Source organism: Prosopis cineraria, unplaced genomic scaffold (assembly GCF_029017545.1).
Source record: "Prosopis cineraria cultivar Desert tree isolate PC_DT_omini unplaced genomic scaffold, ASM2901754v1 PC2, whole genome shotgun sequence".
NCBI lineage: Eukaryota > Viridiplantae > Streptophyta > Magnoliopsida > Fabales > Fabaceae > Prosopis > Prosopis cineraria.
In genome coordinates, this window is record NW_026555333.1 from 5,074,605 (window position 1) to 5,089,976 (window position 15,372).

Genomic DNA, 15,372 nt, shown 5'->3' on the forward strand with positions numbered 1-15,372 from the left:
TTGTAGCAAATTCCAATACCATAAATTCACATTCTCTATTTAGTCAATCCCATAATTTAACACCCATACATAATTTACTATATAAGCTAACTTTCTCTTAATTACCTCAAATATCTACTTAGTACATGTTTGGTTTTTTGTTGGCCAAATGTCAATTTGTCAAAAATTTATTTAATAAAAGTTAATTCAATGAAAGGTAATTGTTGTAACGAAATTTGTGTTTGGATGTATTTTTTTTAAAGTCAACTTGATAAATTAAAAGTTGTTTAAATTATGATAGTGAAACGTGCTTTTGAATGTATAATTATCAAATAAGACATTGATTATAATGATTTATAATTTTTATTATACAAACGTAATATGTTTGAAATGTTAAAAAATATGATAAAAATTTTAAATAATATAAAATTTGATATTTTAAATAATAAAAATAAAAATATAAATTTTTATATATTAAAAAATTATATAATAAATAGTTCAATATACATTAATTTTATAAATTAACATGATCCAAAAAATATATATGATAATTTTTTATTTAAAAAGTTTAACCAACTAAACAAACCTTTGTTATTTAATAAAAAAATTTAAATAACATTAAATTTGATATGTTAACTAATAAAAGTAAAAAATATAAAATTTGATATATTGAACAAAAATTAAATAAAATAGTTGAACATACGTCCATGCTAAAATTTAATATGATTAATTATTTAATTTATATTGTTAAAATTTTTATCTCTAATTATTATTATTTAAATGATAACTATATTTTTAATAAAATTAAAATTTTTTTATAAAAAATATATTAAAGAGATAATATGATTAAATAATATCTTATTTTTAAAATATATTTTTCTATTTTTTTAAGTTACTTTGCTGAATTTACATTTAAATTATTTTAAAAAGTACGTTTGAAAAATAAATTTTATTATTATATTCAAACAATTTTCAATATTTAAGATGTGAGGATGCACTTTTCACATGGCAAATGTACTTTTCAATTTTAGTCTGGTAAAATCGTTGCGACGCTTGTAAAACCCAAAGCAGCATCGAAACCAAAGGGTTTGCCGGGATTTCCCTGTCTTGCACGCATCCTTCTCAATCCATGATCGACGCCACTAAAGAAGCTCGGGGAATCTCTCTGGTTTATCATTAAAAAAAGGGGGGGAAAAGGTTTTTGGAGAATTCCTATCCTGATCTCCAATCGTGAACCCTAGAACTCCACGGAGCTTCAGTCACTCCATATCTCCAGGTACCTTCATCATATTTGGATTTAGGTTTAACACGCTGCAAGAATCATACAACGATAAGCTCGTTCAGTGCAACTATTTTTTTAGTTTTCTAAATTATATTAATGCTATTGCGCAAGCAGGTTAAATTATATTCTTCAAATACATGGAATTAATAAATCGCATTTTGATATATATATATATATATATATATTTTGCTTGTCGCCTTTAATTTAGTAGTTCTATATCATCAGCAATGAGTTTTAATTCAAAGCGAATTAGTATCACGGTTTTTTTTTTTTTTAAGCTTGTCAGAACCAGAAATGGGATGAATTAATTGAACATGATATTTCGTTGCTTGTTCAGTTCTTTCGTTTTATTTTCATTTTTCATTCCTAATGAAAATGCGGGGAGAGGGATCTTGGTATGCGAACCGAGATCAACTGACCATGCCATCGTCCTTTCATTTTGAGCTCCAGAAAACTTCGTCTTGTTTTTGAATGCTAAAGTTGATTAATCTATTTGTGGTGCCGTGCTGCTTTGGAGTAAGCTTTTCAGTGTTCTTTTGTTCACTTTCATATTGAAACCCCATTGCCTCAAATTTTAATCACATTAACGTCAAGCTTGGATTATTACTGCTGCTGCTGCAGCTACTACTACTGCGCTGATGATGACAACCATGAGGAGGACGATGATGATGACATGTGGCGGAGCTTCATTATATTGTTATCGATGCTTATTTGTTGCATACCCTTATTTTTCTGGTTCGATTTCACTGTGTAATGCTATGCTTTATTTCTACAATAGGGATTTGGGGTTGGTGGAAGTGATGGCTGGAACATTTGCGTTTACTTGCATTTTTACTACCTGGATCACAAATCTCTGATGCTCTATAAACCTCGCTGAGGAAGGATGAACATTGTTAAGGGCGTTGCTGACCTTATCCGGAGAACTTCCAGTGGGCATACTGAGGAGTCTTCAGGTTTGCAAGCAAAAAAATTTACACCTCCTGTACCCAAAATCCGCTTCAGGTAACAGGGTGTACACTCTTATATCTTATTTTGTTCGAGTAGTTTTCTTTATTGCTACAAGAATTAGATTTAACAAAGCACAATTTTTGCATCCATTAGAACAATTTGAATACTTAGCCATCGTTCAAATTTATTCAAGGTTCAATGTATATAATTTCGTCTTTATGTAAAGGAGCTCAACTTATCTTCTTATTACTTGCAAATTGGTGTGTTCCAAGTGGCTTGCAAATTGTCATGGACATCTTCTTAACATTTAATTAGAATGTCTGTTGTCTAAGAAATTCTAGAACTTGCACGATCAGCTATAACTACAAAGTATCCAATAGAAGCAAAATATGCTTTGTTGAATATATAGACTGATTGTTATCATGCTTACACTAACCTAGGGAGATCAGGACATGTTTTTGGTGTTTGTGAGGGAGAACCAATACTCAACTTTTGAGGTTGGGCTTGGGGGCCTTACACCCTGTTTGTTTCAGGGGAGGGGGAGGGGGACGGGGGAGGAAAGGGGAGGGATTTTGCCCGGGTTGTGAAAATGAGGGGGGAAGGGAGGGAAAATTTTCTTGACATTTTCCCTCCCCTCCAAAATGAGTGCTATGGAGGGGAGTGGTATAATTTTGTTGTAGTGTGACTAGTTTACCCCTTCCACATTTTGATAATCCAAAAATACCTCTCCCCAAATAAAACCTAATCTACTTCATTTTTTATCATCCTTGACCCTACTGTTCTCTTGTGCCATTGTTCCAGCCTGCGCAGTGTCCATTGTCTCGACTTGCATAGTGTCCCAACCATGGATAGATAATGCTTGTGTATTTCGAATGAAGAATTTGGGCAAAATATAATTATTCTATTTACAACTAGGGTATTTATCTAGGTTTAACCACAGAGCACTTTCGGTTAATCCCTAGAATCAAGGTACAATCAAAGAAATATTACAAGATCAATCAGAGTCTTATCTAATTAATAAGATATAACAGGAAAGAATGAGAGGCTAAAGACGGCAGACTTGTATCTCTTTAACCCTAACTTGTTTGGGCTTAACCTTATGGGCCCAAGACGTCATATTCCAACATTGAATATAGTATACAGGTTTATGTAAATTTGTACATGGTTTTTTCAGTCCTAAAGGGATGCAGCTTTTGGATTCAGATGTAACGTGTGGCTAATAGTTTTGGATTGATAATGCATTTATAGTTTCTAGGTGGACTTCACGCTGGGAAAAAATTGGGAGAAGACTTGTGCGTCTGTAATTATATAGTCAATCATATATATTAACTATTGACTATATAACTATAATTACAGTTATATATTTTTGGATGAAAAGAGGATATTATAGTTGTATAATGTAATTATAATTTAGCTCACATTGTGTTTTTATGAGTTTTTTTTTTTAATTTTGGATGTATATTTTATTAACTATTCATAAAAGATAGGAGATTTTTTTTTTTTAATTAGGGGAAGGTGTAGTTGTCGCTTGTCAATAATATAATTATTTTCCCTTCCCTCTCCTCCTAAATCAAACGAGGTAACATTAAACATTAAAATCTTCCCCCTCCATTAAAACCTCCCCTCCCCCAGGAACCAAATAGTGTTAGTATCTTGCAATTTCATACCTTGATTTCTGCTATCTTTTTCTCTATAAAAGCGATACTATCCATTCTTTTTTGCATGTCTCTTTTGTATCAATGCTAATCTTCAATTTCTTGGATTTTGTACTTCACTGAGTGTCCCGTACATGACATTTGAATTGTTAGGTGAAGGCATTGATAAATTGTGTCCAATTTCTCATCCTATTATTTGGGAAATATCAGCCACGTTAGAGCTTTGGAGTGATATTATTTTTGACTTTTTTCTCTTATATTTTGTTAATATTTAAGGATAGGTTTAATATTAGTAACTCCCGTTCCATTTTGTAGTAAAACTACAAGTGGTGCAAATTGTTATGGCAGACGAATTACTTTTTATGCGAATGTATATTCTTCAAACTAAGATGTTGTAGACTTTTTACCTTCCAAATTTGTTAGCATGAATCCTTTAATCAAGTTTCCTGTAATTTTTGAATTTCTTTTTTTTCCAGTGATGCTGGTGACGAGGCAATTGTAAATTCTCTTTGGCAGAGATATGAGAAAATTGATGATAAGGTATGCTTAGATTTATTATTGGATATGCAAGCTGCTGAAGCTTCTCCTAGCATTGTGGGGTTCTCCGGTAGTTAACAGTGATGCTAAATGATTGCGTTCTCTGTTTTTCCTGCAACGCTAAATGCTTGCTGATTAATTTTTTCATATCTCATTGACCTTGTTTTAGGTGGAGAAAAAGCGGATGTTTCATGTTTTCCTCAAGCAGTTTCTGCTTGTTTACAAGGATTGGGTACCTGTAAATTCAGGCAAAATACCAGAAGGTGCTTCAACTACTTTCCAATATGCCGATAATTCACCATCTTCTGATGACGTAATTGTGGGATGCATAGCTGGGCATCCTGCTGAAGTGATCAGGATATTGATTGAGGAGGTTACACAGTTAAGCTTCCTGGTTACCGAGTGTAAGTTAGCAAAAATCATGATTGTCTTATTATTATTATTATTATTTATAAAGTGTCATTCATGAAAAGGAGGTAATGGATGTGATACAACATATAAGGCATTGTTAGAAATCCTTGGTTCCTTCCTTGTTCCTTCGTAGGCAGATAGGAGAATGGGAACTTTTCACCATGAATAGAATAGAAATTTTAGTTCTTTGGTTTTCTACTTGTTTTAATGTGACATCAAAGCAACAATGCGTTTCTTAATCAGAATCTTTTTTGGAGGATCAAGACTCCTAATGTAAAGTCTTTTTTTTGGATTGAAGTGCTTAAATTTTTTTGGTAGAAGACTTAGATCTGTTTGGCACATTGGAATTAGGAAGCATGGAAATGGAATTGAAGGTGGAATTCAAGTTTAAGTTGTTTGGTATGCCACATTTTGGTTCCATGTGGAATCCAATTCGACCAAAAAGGCCAGAATTAGGTTCCATGGCCTTTGCTAAAGAATTTTGAAGAGTTCCATAGAAGTGTGTCCATTTTACCATCAAGCCCTCGCTCATTCATTATATTGACATTTTTGCCCTTCTCATTTCTTTCTTCCAAACTTGTTAGTCATCATCGTCTCCTCATTTCAACCCTCCCCAGTTAGGACCTCCACTGTTTGCTTACTCACTGATGATCACGAGAGGATGGTCAAGGGATAACCCATGGTGTATACTCAATAGATCTAAAGTAGTGGAGTTTGACAGCATCAAAGATTTCTGGGTTTGATTTGATGGTGACAATCTTCTTCCAGATCTAGGTTCTGATTTGACTGTGACGTTCTTCATCTTCTTCCAAATCTCTAAGTTCAAGCAACCAAGTTGCAGATCTCTAGGTTCTAGTGTCCCTCCATGAATCTTGTATCTATTTTGGTCATCAAATTCCATGAGGCTCACAATTTCTGCAGTAGTCTTCAAGGCTTGTAATTTTGCATCCATCTTCTTTAGGCTTTGCCATCAAGATCTAAGGTGGTAGAACTCATTGTGTTAGTAGCCTTTGATTGTTTCTGGGTTAGTGGCGTTTGATTGTTTTTGGTGGTTATTGATTTTTCTATATTGTTTTTGATCTGTTGATTATACTGGATTATTTCTGGTGACGAAGTTGTGCAGAGATTTGGCTGGTGGTTGATTCTGTTGATGGTTGAGGTATTTTTTGAATTTTGGAGGGTATTTTAGTATTTTTCACATTTAAAATACACATATTACTTAAAAAATAAATTAGACTTCCATGTGCATACCAAACATATTTTTAAAACCCACTTAAACTTCCTCTTCCACCTCCATTTCCTTCTCCATCCCATTTCCACTTCAAAATCAATTCCATTAACCAAACAGGCCCTTAAGTTATTGAATGGAGGAGAAGATCAGTACTAAAAGCCAAGGACAAGAGGTCATCCCAAAACAATAAAATACAAAGTTAGACTTGTTAACTTGAATGAGCTGTCAATCCTTTTGTAAATCCACAAGGGAAAACTGCTAAAAGAGACCCTTTGGTAAAACCTACTGGGAGGCCATGAAAGTGATTCTCTTCCAAATCAAATGCAAAGACAAAATCTTCTGATTGAGCTCTCTTGAATTTCCTTTTCACCAAAGATGCCACAAACCAGCCAAGATAGCACACAACGAAAGAGCTTTCTGCTCCTATATTCCAAAACCAGTGAGCATAGCAGCTAAAACGTCCTCCAAATATGCCAGGCATACCCAATGCTCGTGAAAATTACTAAAAAGCCTATTCCAAATCTGCCTGGCCACATCACAATGGAAAAACAGATGATTTTTTCTTTTTGAAGCATGGAATCACATCATACAAACATAAGGAGAATTAGCTGTATTGGGCCTCCAAATTTATGGTAATATTTTTTTATTATTAATTTTGTTTTGTAATGCAATCCTGATAAAAGGGTTTTTATTAGAGGGAGCCTTATTTTTCTAATATTTGGATAAATGAAAACAAAGATCATTCTGGCTGTGTCCTGGATCTCTTTTGCTGCCTTTGCAAGAAAATACGTTTTACTGATCTCAAGATTCATGGAACTCAGCATCCATGATATGATCATGTTTGTTATTTGCCGCCCAAGTTTCATGCCTTGGGTCTTTGATGTCACACTGCGTTGCTTCTCATGTAAGATACTTCCCCTTCCCCTTTCCATGGACATACATGAGCAATGATTGGGATTGCTGTAGGTAATTACTTGCATTTAACCTGTCCCCAGTAAGCATCAGTGTAAGTCAACAACATTGGGTTTGCATTAGGAATTGAAGAGCTGTGCATTTGTGGCATTACCACCATAGAGAAATCTTTAGAGAAGGTTCCTTTGTTGGCATGCACCTCACCTTCTTAGCAATGGCTGAAGCACATCTCCATGTATTAATCAAAATGAAATTAGTGTGTTTGTTTTTCTGTTTACACCTGGCAAAAGTCCATTTGGGGATCAAACTCTTTGTTGAATTTGTCAAAAGCACATTCCTTGTGTGATTTGAATGTACTTTTGAGGGTTATCTAAACAAGCCCTTAGGTTTCAAGATATATTGACCCAGTAGTAATTAGGCCCAATAAAGTAGCAACAAATAAATTTAAGAAATATTTCTAAACAAATGATAAATCATTTAGCTAATGGATCCATAATTGGGCACTGGTCTTGCCAATATTTTCTCTTCTCAGTTCTCATCAAGTAATTAACTTTTCTATAAAAAAGTATATGTGCAAGTCTCTACGTTTTTTTGCACTCCCGCCATCAGGAATATCAGTATTTTGCATCATTTGCAAATTTACATATTTTTAGACTTATTTTCTTCAAATACAGGATATCGTTTGGTGCTTAGAAATGGTTATTTTGTTTACTGACATTTTTGCTCTTGATGGTCATACTATCCAATAATTATTCTCTTTAGATCTATTCCTATTTTTATTTATTTGTATTTTGCTGACCTGTTCCAATTTTAATCATTTGCACTTTTGTAGTTTGCAATAATTTTTGTACCCTACTGGTGATTTCAGTGAACACCAGCATGGAGCAATCATCAGCTGACTTAACTGGAGCAGCTACCAACTTTTTTATTGCTTCTGAAGGACTTGCTATATTGGATGCTCTCAAAATTATCACCCGTTCATTATACAATTGCAGAGTGTTTGGATACTATGGTGGTATTCAAAAAATTACAGCTATGATGAAAGGTATCATTTATGTCATGATGCCGTTTTCTCATTTTTTGTTTGTTTGTTATTGATTGGAAGTACTTGTGAATTTTCATTTTATCTGTATTTTGGTTTGTCACCATGTTTCGTTATTCCTTAACCATCTTTTATGGTTGCTTTAGTTATGGCATGGTCCTTTTTTATTTACTAATGCAGTTTATGCATGCACATTTTCTTGATTTTATTTCTATGGAAGGACTCCAATGTGTTTTGTTCAATTTAAGATATTTTTCTTTATACTATCCTTATTGCAAAGTAAAATTACAAAATTGTAATGTGATAGAGCTCTGCTCTATAATAAATTTCTAACAGGGAAAATAAATGCTAGAACTGATCAACTAAGGGAAATTTTGAAGTTTTGATATTAATGCGTAGCAACTGAATCTATGTGACAAAAGAGAAGTTCACAATTCTGGCCAAAACGCTATACCCTAATACTGAAACAAGATTACAACAGAGATAAGAAAGCAACATCAGAACAGGTCCCTCACCGGTGTTTGAGAGACCCACACTCTCCTCACTTCTATATGACTCTCAAAACATTTCCTTGGTGCCAACAAAACGACAACAAAATATTAAAGCAAGCCAAAAGATTATCCTAACATCTAAACTGAATCTACAGCCACCCTATAACACATGATGACTTAATGCTCATTTGCTGGAACCCTAGGATAATAATTCTGATCTGCTGGATAATTCTTTTCTACTCCCTGTCCCTACCTTAATTTTCTCTTATATGCCTGAACATATCCCGAGGTTGCATCATAATGTTATTATAATTACAAATTCTTCATGTTGCTTTTCCTTTTTCATATTCATTATAGACACACCATTGGAAATATTATTCCCTTTGCATGGATTAGTTCTAGCTCCTGCGCTTGAATTTATTTGTTTTTGGTTTTCTCTAATGCATGTTACATATACTAATAAATATTGGACTCTAGTTTTTGACTTTATTTAATTTATTTCAGCGGCTGTTGTTCAACTGAAAACCATAAGTGGCACCTTTTCAGCTGATGAAAGTTTGTCTAGCTTCACCATGGAGAAATTCAAGCTGCTTCAACAAATTCTATTATATGTTGTGTCAATAATTTGCAATTTCATTGATTTAGGTTCAAATATCGATGAAAAGGATGAGTTTTTGTGCAGTATTGTAGGCTTTGTTTCATTTGCTGATGCTTCAATTAGCTCTTCTGATGGTTCAAGTGTTCTTTCTTCTGAAGAAAGGTCATATTGGCATCAGAAAGCTATTGTTTGTGTGATGGAAGCTGGTGGTCTCAATTGGTTAGTAGGTAAGGTAGGCATCCATTATTGTTCTTACATATTGTGGAAGTTAGTCATTGCTTTTGACGGAGCTTGAAATGATAAATTGGGTTACCTGGTTTTTGGATAATCAACAAAGCTCACTTATGAAGACATATCAGGGTCAAGTCATGTAATAGTGCCCCCTTGTCTTGGTAGTGGTTGTATGGCATAGCTAGACATATATTGTCTTTCCTAGTAGGAAATCAGCATGTATTTTCTATTCTTGGTGAAAGTAAAGAAATAGTACTTTTTATAGATTTAAGTGCTTGGTTGAACTGTCTTTCTTTTTTGGTGTGAAGCACCCAATATCTTAGGCCTACCGTGCATCAAGTTGAGGGGACTTAATGAGAGCCAGACTAATTTGGATTGAGTCGGGTCAGGACCTTTTTGGGTGGACGCTCTACTCGGGTTTGAACTCGAAACCTCTGGTTAAGATGGTACAACTCCTTTAGATGTGGAACCAAGCATCCAGTGATGTTGAATTGTCTTTTTAAGTAAAAGCTCTAAAGTTCTTTTGTTATGAAAATAGGATTTTTTGGGTAGTGAGGTCTATAATCTTATTGTAACAAGTTAAAAATTGCCTTTTATCTGTCAAATGGGCACTGAGTTCTCCGCCTAATAACTTATATTTAGGTATACATAATAATTTCTAATCTTTCCATTGATGAAAAAGTTAATTGGATCTTGACATGGTCTAAAGACTCATTGATCAAGTGGTAAAGGATTTTGATTCTCGTTGTCGTTGTTGTTTGAAATTTATTTTTGGCACTAAACTGATGACTCTAGGTTTTGGCCAATCTTTAGGCTTTGGCCAATCTTTAGACTTTGGCCTTGGCATTTGTTTGCCTAAGCTGCTTAGGTGACTTTTTTTTTTTTTGACATGGTATTGTATTGTAACCTCTTGGACCATCTTGTCAAGTGCTTGTTAGGCGCACTGGCATAAATAAATTTCACTTCAAGGTTTGGGTGCACTGTCAGCAGCTTACACCTTGCTTCTCAGGCTTTTGGTTTGATGTTGGTCATGGAAAATAATCAATCAATTTCTCAGTAATCTTGTGGATTTTCTTTTTTCTATTACGGTAGTGGTTGATGAAGACAAAGCAAGACGTAAAATTACATATATTCATATTTTTTAAATCTAAGAAGCCTCCATATTTTTACTTCTGCCCAGTGATATTCTTTACAATGGATGTTGCTATAACTATTTTGGATTTGACGAAGATGATTTTTTCCACAGCCATGTTAAAACAGAAATTACAAATGTGGTTTGGGTCTATAAAAAGTAGAATTTCTAGGAAAAATATTGGTAATCATTCTTATACTTAATATGTTAATTTATTTTTATTCAACATGGCAATTACTATTTTTTTTTTAAAGATTTTAAATTTTTGAGATATCTCAGTTTCAAGTTTGTCTGAGCTCCAAGTCTACTTTTTATGAATTCTACGTCTTATAGGTATAATTCCTTCTCTATCAATATTGAAGGTGGTTTTTAGCCTCCCTAAATCTATTGAAGTTTAATTGAGCCGCCCATTCATGCTGTCTACTTGTTCAATGGTGTGTTCCTGTCAGATATGCTGAAGGGTTGAGGAGCATTGTTACATGTTGAAGTCACTTTTTTTTTAAGTTTCTAGCACCTTTTTTGTTGGCTAGTTTACTTTTAGAATGTATTTTTTATTCACCAGAGCTAAAATTATTATCACAGAGGTACTACGTATCATCAGAAGATTGAGCATGAAAGACCAGTGGATGGACGACTCAATTCAGTATTTGACCCTGAAAATACTTTGCTTGGCCTTATCTGCAAATCCTCGGGGTCAAAATCATTTTAAAAGTATTGGAGGACTGGAAGTTCTGTTGGATGGTCTTGGAGTCCCATCAAATTATATGAGAATTTATGGCAAATCCTGTGGGGTTGATGGATTAAGGCAAGTTGTTAAAGTGGTTTATATCAGGCCAATTATTTTTTGGTTGGACACATTTGTACGATATGATAACCGCTGCATGCTTATAGTAGATATTAAAAGTTCTGCATTTTGCATTTGAGGAATCACTACAAGTTTCAACGTTTGGCTTTGTAAAAAAATAACTCAACAACTAGACTTTCTTGATAAAGCCATTGTTCCATATGGATAAGCTTTATTGCATCATGATGTAAGTCTGCTTTCTGTGTAAGAATAATGTTTTTTGGGTACAAGAGACAGAGAAAAAAACTAAAGAAACAACAAAACTAGTACAATAGAAACTAAGTCCCCTATTGAAAGGCACACCTTGGATAATAATAATTTTTTTGGCTCTTTAAATGCATTCATTTTTCACTGTATTCATGTCAGTTTGTGTGAACTTTTAGGAATGTGTATTTAACATTCCGTCAGCATGTGTATTTGTGTATCTTGGGGTATATTCTCTGTTTTTTAATGTATATCTCTGCATTACTATCTCTTTGAGAAATTGGTTTACATTTTTCTTGCAGGGATAATAAACAACTGCAAAAAATTCTCCAGCTTCATGTTCTTGCTCTTGAGGTTTTGAGAGAAGCTGTGTATCCTTCATTTATTGCGCATGTTGTGAACTTATGAAAGTCTCCAGATTTTATTTATACAAGAGCTTGGGTTTCTTGATAGATTCTTTCATGTGAAAATTATATGAAAGTGATCTAAAATTATATGATAGATTGACATTACTGCAGCAGTGAAACATTTTACACAGACGCACACACGATTTATGAGATCTGTTCATGTCTTTTTCTGTCTGTTTCTTTCTCAAGTTAGTTACCATGTAGTAGTTGGTTTATGGTCATCCTCTGTGTATTGGATCCATATTTATAGGTTAATCGACTTTCATTTGTTTAATCTATAGACTGCTTGTTGTCTTTCATCCAGATATAATGTAATCATAGCTGATCCTTGACGATTATATAGCTTTGGGAATATGAACAATCTGCAATTTCTTTGTGAAAATGGTAGGGTGCATAAATTCGCAACTAGCTTTTGTTCACCAGCTTTCATGCTTATAGACATGGGGCAGGAGAAGGATTTGGCTGGAAAACAGCAGTTTGGAATGCTTGATCTGGATCTTCATAATAAAAATTTTGTGAAACCTGATCTAGCTTTGGCTTCTGGCGGCATTTCCACCCGTTCTTCATTTTCTATAATATGGAATGACTATGTTGTTAAGCTGAGCAGCATACTGTGCTCATTCCTTCTGATTCCAGAAGGTTCAAAATCTCATCATGTCCAAATATTTGCTGGTCGACTAGCTTTGTCAATTTCGTCAGTATATTGTGAACTGTCAATCAAATGGGTAATGAGGGTTCTACTTACAATATTTCCTTGCATCAAAGCTTGCTCAAGTCACAATAAGTTTCCTTGCCATCTAAGGTATTGCCAATGGCTTGCAGTAATTTTTCTTTGGGCTGAAACTTGTATTATTTTCCTTTGGGTTTTTTGGAAAAAAAATAACTTGACAACATTGTCAGTTATGTGCATTACTATTTATTATGGCTCTAAAATTGGAATGTCTTGAGTGCTAATTTGCATCTTGTTTCTTGTAATTTTGTTTGCAGGATATTTGTGACAATTTTACAGGAGGCAGTTCTTAATGCATTTAAAGACGTTGTTTCTTCTTCACCCATGTCACTTGAATTTTTTCGAGAAGAGGGTATTTGGGATCTTATCTTCTCTGAAAATTTCTTTTATTTTGAAGTACCTTCAGAGGAAAATTCTGGAGAGACATTTGCATACTCTGAGAGGTCTGAATTTTTTTCTGCTTCAAGTAGCAATAGCAGCATATCAAAAGAAGGCAGGGTTAATATTTTACAGATGGAAGTAATTTCATTTCTGGAATTTGCTGCAACGTCTAATGGAAATTCACACAATTTGGTTGGTTCTTTTTTTTTTTTTTTTCCTTTTGTGGTATATTTTTTTGCAAAACTTTCCTTTGTCCCATGAAATGGAGACTGAGAAACTCATTCCTTCACATATTTACTGTGAGCACTTCTTGTTGCAATAGGTCTTTATGTTTTTGATATTGTAAGATTCGCATTAGGTTTCTGACAGATTCTATGTTATAATGCATGCACGATGTGTCTTCTGAGGTTTGCTGAAATGAGTTTGTTGAAATATGCAAACATTATTTTTTATTCTTTTAATGGTATTAGTCGGTAGTTAGATGTTGTATTTATTAGATGGTAGTTGGTACTGGTAGTTAGAGATTGTATTATTATTTATTACTCTTTATAGTGGCACTCTTATAAATACCCCTGCAAACCTTTGTAATTAGTGGAATCAATATCAGAGAACATTTTCTCCTGCTTTATTTGTCATGGAATCAGAGCTAAAGTGCTCAAACCCTAGTGGTTTTTGTCTCTGATTCTTCTCCATTCTCCTTTGAAAAATTAAAAACCCTTTTTTCTGTGTAGCTTTCTCCTTTGTCCCCAACATCCCAATATTGCCTCCTAGACCCACTATCCTAGGGGGTTTATTTCTGCACATGTGCTACGTCATCAGATCTAGAGGCCATTGATCGGCCAACCACAAAAATCCGGCCACCATCTGCCTCTACATGCTCTGCCACACGCCTTGCTGAAAGTCCGGTAGCCGTCTGTCCCAATATGTTCCCTTGTGCCAATGCTTGTGTCTTCTTTGGGAGGAGGTTTGTGACAGTGTTTCTTCCTTTGGGCTCGAATCTTCATTTTTTGTCTGATTTCGGTGAGTTCCAGGCGTGGGTGTCATCTTTTCTGGCTCATATGTGCCTTTTTTTGATCCTTCTAGAGTGACTTTCGCCCTTGTTAATTTGTGGTGAGTCCTTTGGGCCTTTTCTTGTTGCAGACCTCTTCATTTCTTCTCAAAATCTTCTCCTTGATTCATTCCAGCCATGTCAGAGACCAAAAATACCTCTACGTCCTATTCTTTTGGTACGATTGGGGAGCTGCCTTCTGTTTGCCAGATATAAACAAAAGCTTAAATAGGAATGAATGAATATTGTTTGCCTCTCAACATCATAGCATCATGAGAGAGAAAACAAAATACTGACAACTAGAGGGGGGAAAAGGAACTAGCGGCTTTGTCTTTAGATTTAGTAGATTTGGCAAGGGGTCTTCATACTTAGGTTTAATAGATCTAGAAGATGTTGTTGGAGTCGCAAAACATCATCACATCATGAAGAAGATGCAAGAGGTAGTGAAGATCTAAAGAGTGAAGACTCTAAGCCTCGGAGAAGAGGCAATGAGATATACAGAAGAACGTTGTTAATGAAGTGAAGAAGGAAGAGGGCAAGAGGATAGTCACAAAGAAGTGCATTCATAGAACGGTAGAAAGAGGAGGAAGAGAAGCCTATTTTCCCTCTTTTATTTTACACCTATAATATTTACTTTTTTAAAAAATCTTACTTGGATCGGGTAGGACTAATTGGTTTGAAAGCATAGCCCTCAACTTGGTCTTACCGGCTGGTTTCGTCTAACCCTAACAATATAGTCTCTATTTTTTTTTTATGTTGGGTTAGATTTTTTAAGACTAGGTCACATCGGGCTGGATTGGGTTTATTAGACTACCAGGTTTTATGTGTAGCCCTAGTTTTTATAGCCTCAAAGAACGATTTTCTTCATTCTTGGATTGTTGATTTTGGTGCCTCAAATCATTTGACCAATTCTTTCAAGAATTTTATCTCATATAATCCATGTCCTAGCATAAGGAAAATTATGTGGGGTGATGGATCCATAGCCATTGTGGCTAGTCAAGGAGATGTTGAGTGATAACCTTGTCCTTATAAATGTCTTACATGTTCCTAAACTCTATACAAATGTTACGTAAAAAGGCTTGCTACTGATTTTGATTGCTATGTACTCGTCTCTTCTACCTCGTGTTTTCTAGGAGCAATAGACAAGTCAGATAAGTTGACTTGCTAAGTAAAGGGATGGTCTTGACTATTTTGATGGAACTATTGAATGTAGTAGTGTTTAGAGTTTGATGGCTTCTTCCTTATCTTAGTCCAAAAGAGTTGAGTTCAGTAAAGATCAAATTTGGCTTTACCATTGCCATTTGGGTCA

At 34.5% G+C, this 15,372-nt stretch overlaps 1 protein-coding gene across 2 annotated transcripts in view; it reads left to right on the plus strand.

The window, feature by feature from the left end:
* Nucleotides 1-1,014: 1,014 nt before the first annotated feature.
* The window catches only part of LOC129298316 (BEACH domain-containing protein B), a 60,172-nt gene continuing 45,814 nt past the window's right edge, over nucleotides 1,015-15,372 (plus strand). The window contains exons 1-10 of one of the 2 annotated variants that reach the window (XM_054936715.1): nucleotides 1,015-1,255; nucleotides 2,040-2,263; nucleotides 4,341-4,404; nucleotides 4,571-4,805; nucleotides 7,824-8,000; nucleotides 8,993-9,313; nucleotides 11,032-11,254; nucleotides 11,800-11,868; nucleotides 12,248-12,706; nucleotides 12,892-13,207. In XM_054936715.1, the coding sequence (XP_054792690.1) occupies nucleotides 2,145-2,263; nucleotides 4,341-4,404; nucleotides 4,571-4,805; nucleotides 7,824-8,000; nucleotides 8,993-9,313; nucleotides 11,032-11,254; nucleotides 11,800-11,868; nucleotides 12,248-12,706; nucleotides 12,892-13,207 (1,983 nt within the window). In that variant the 5' untranslated portion in view covers nucleotides 1,015-1,255; nucleotides 2,040-2,144. Of the gene's footprint in view, nucleotides 1,256-2,039; nucleotides 2,264-4,340; nucleotides 4,405-4,570; nucleotides 4,806-7,823; nucleotides 8,001-8,992; nucleotides 9,319-11,031; nucleotides 11,255-11,799; nucleotides 11,869-12,247; nucleotides 12,707-12,891; nucleotides 13,208-15,372 lie in introns of those variants that run through there. The other variant, XM_054936721.1, reaches the window with a different exon arrangement.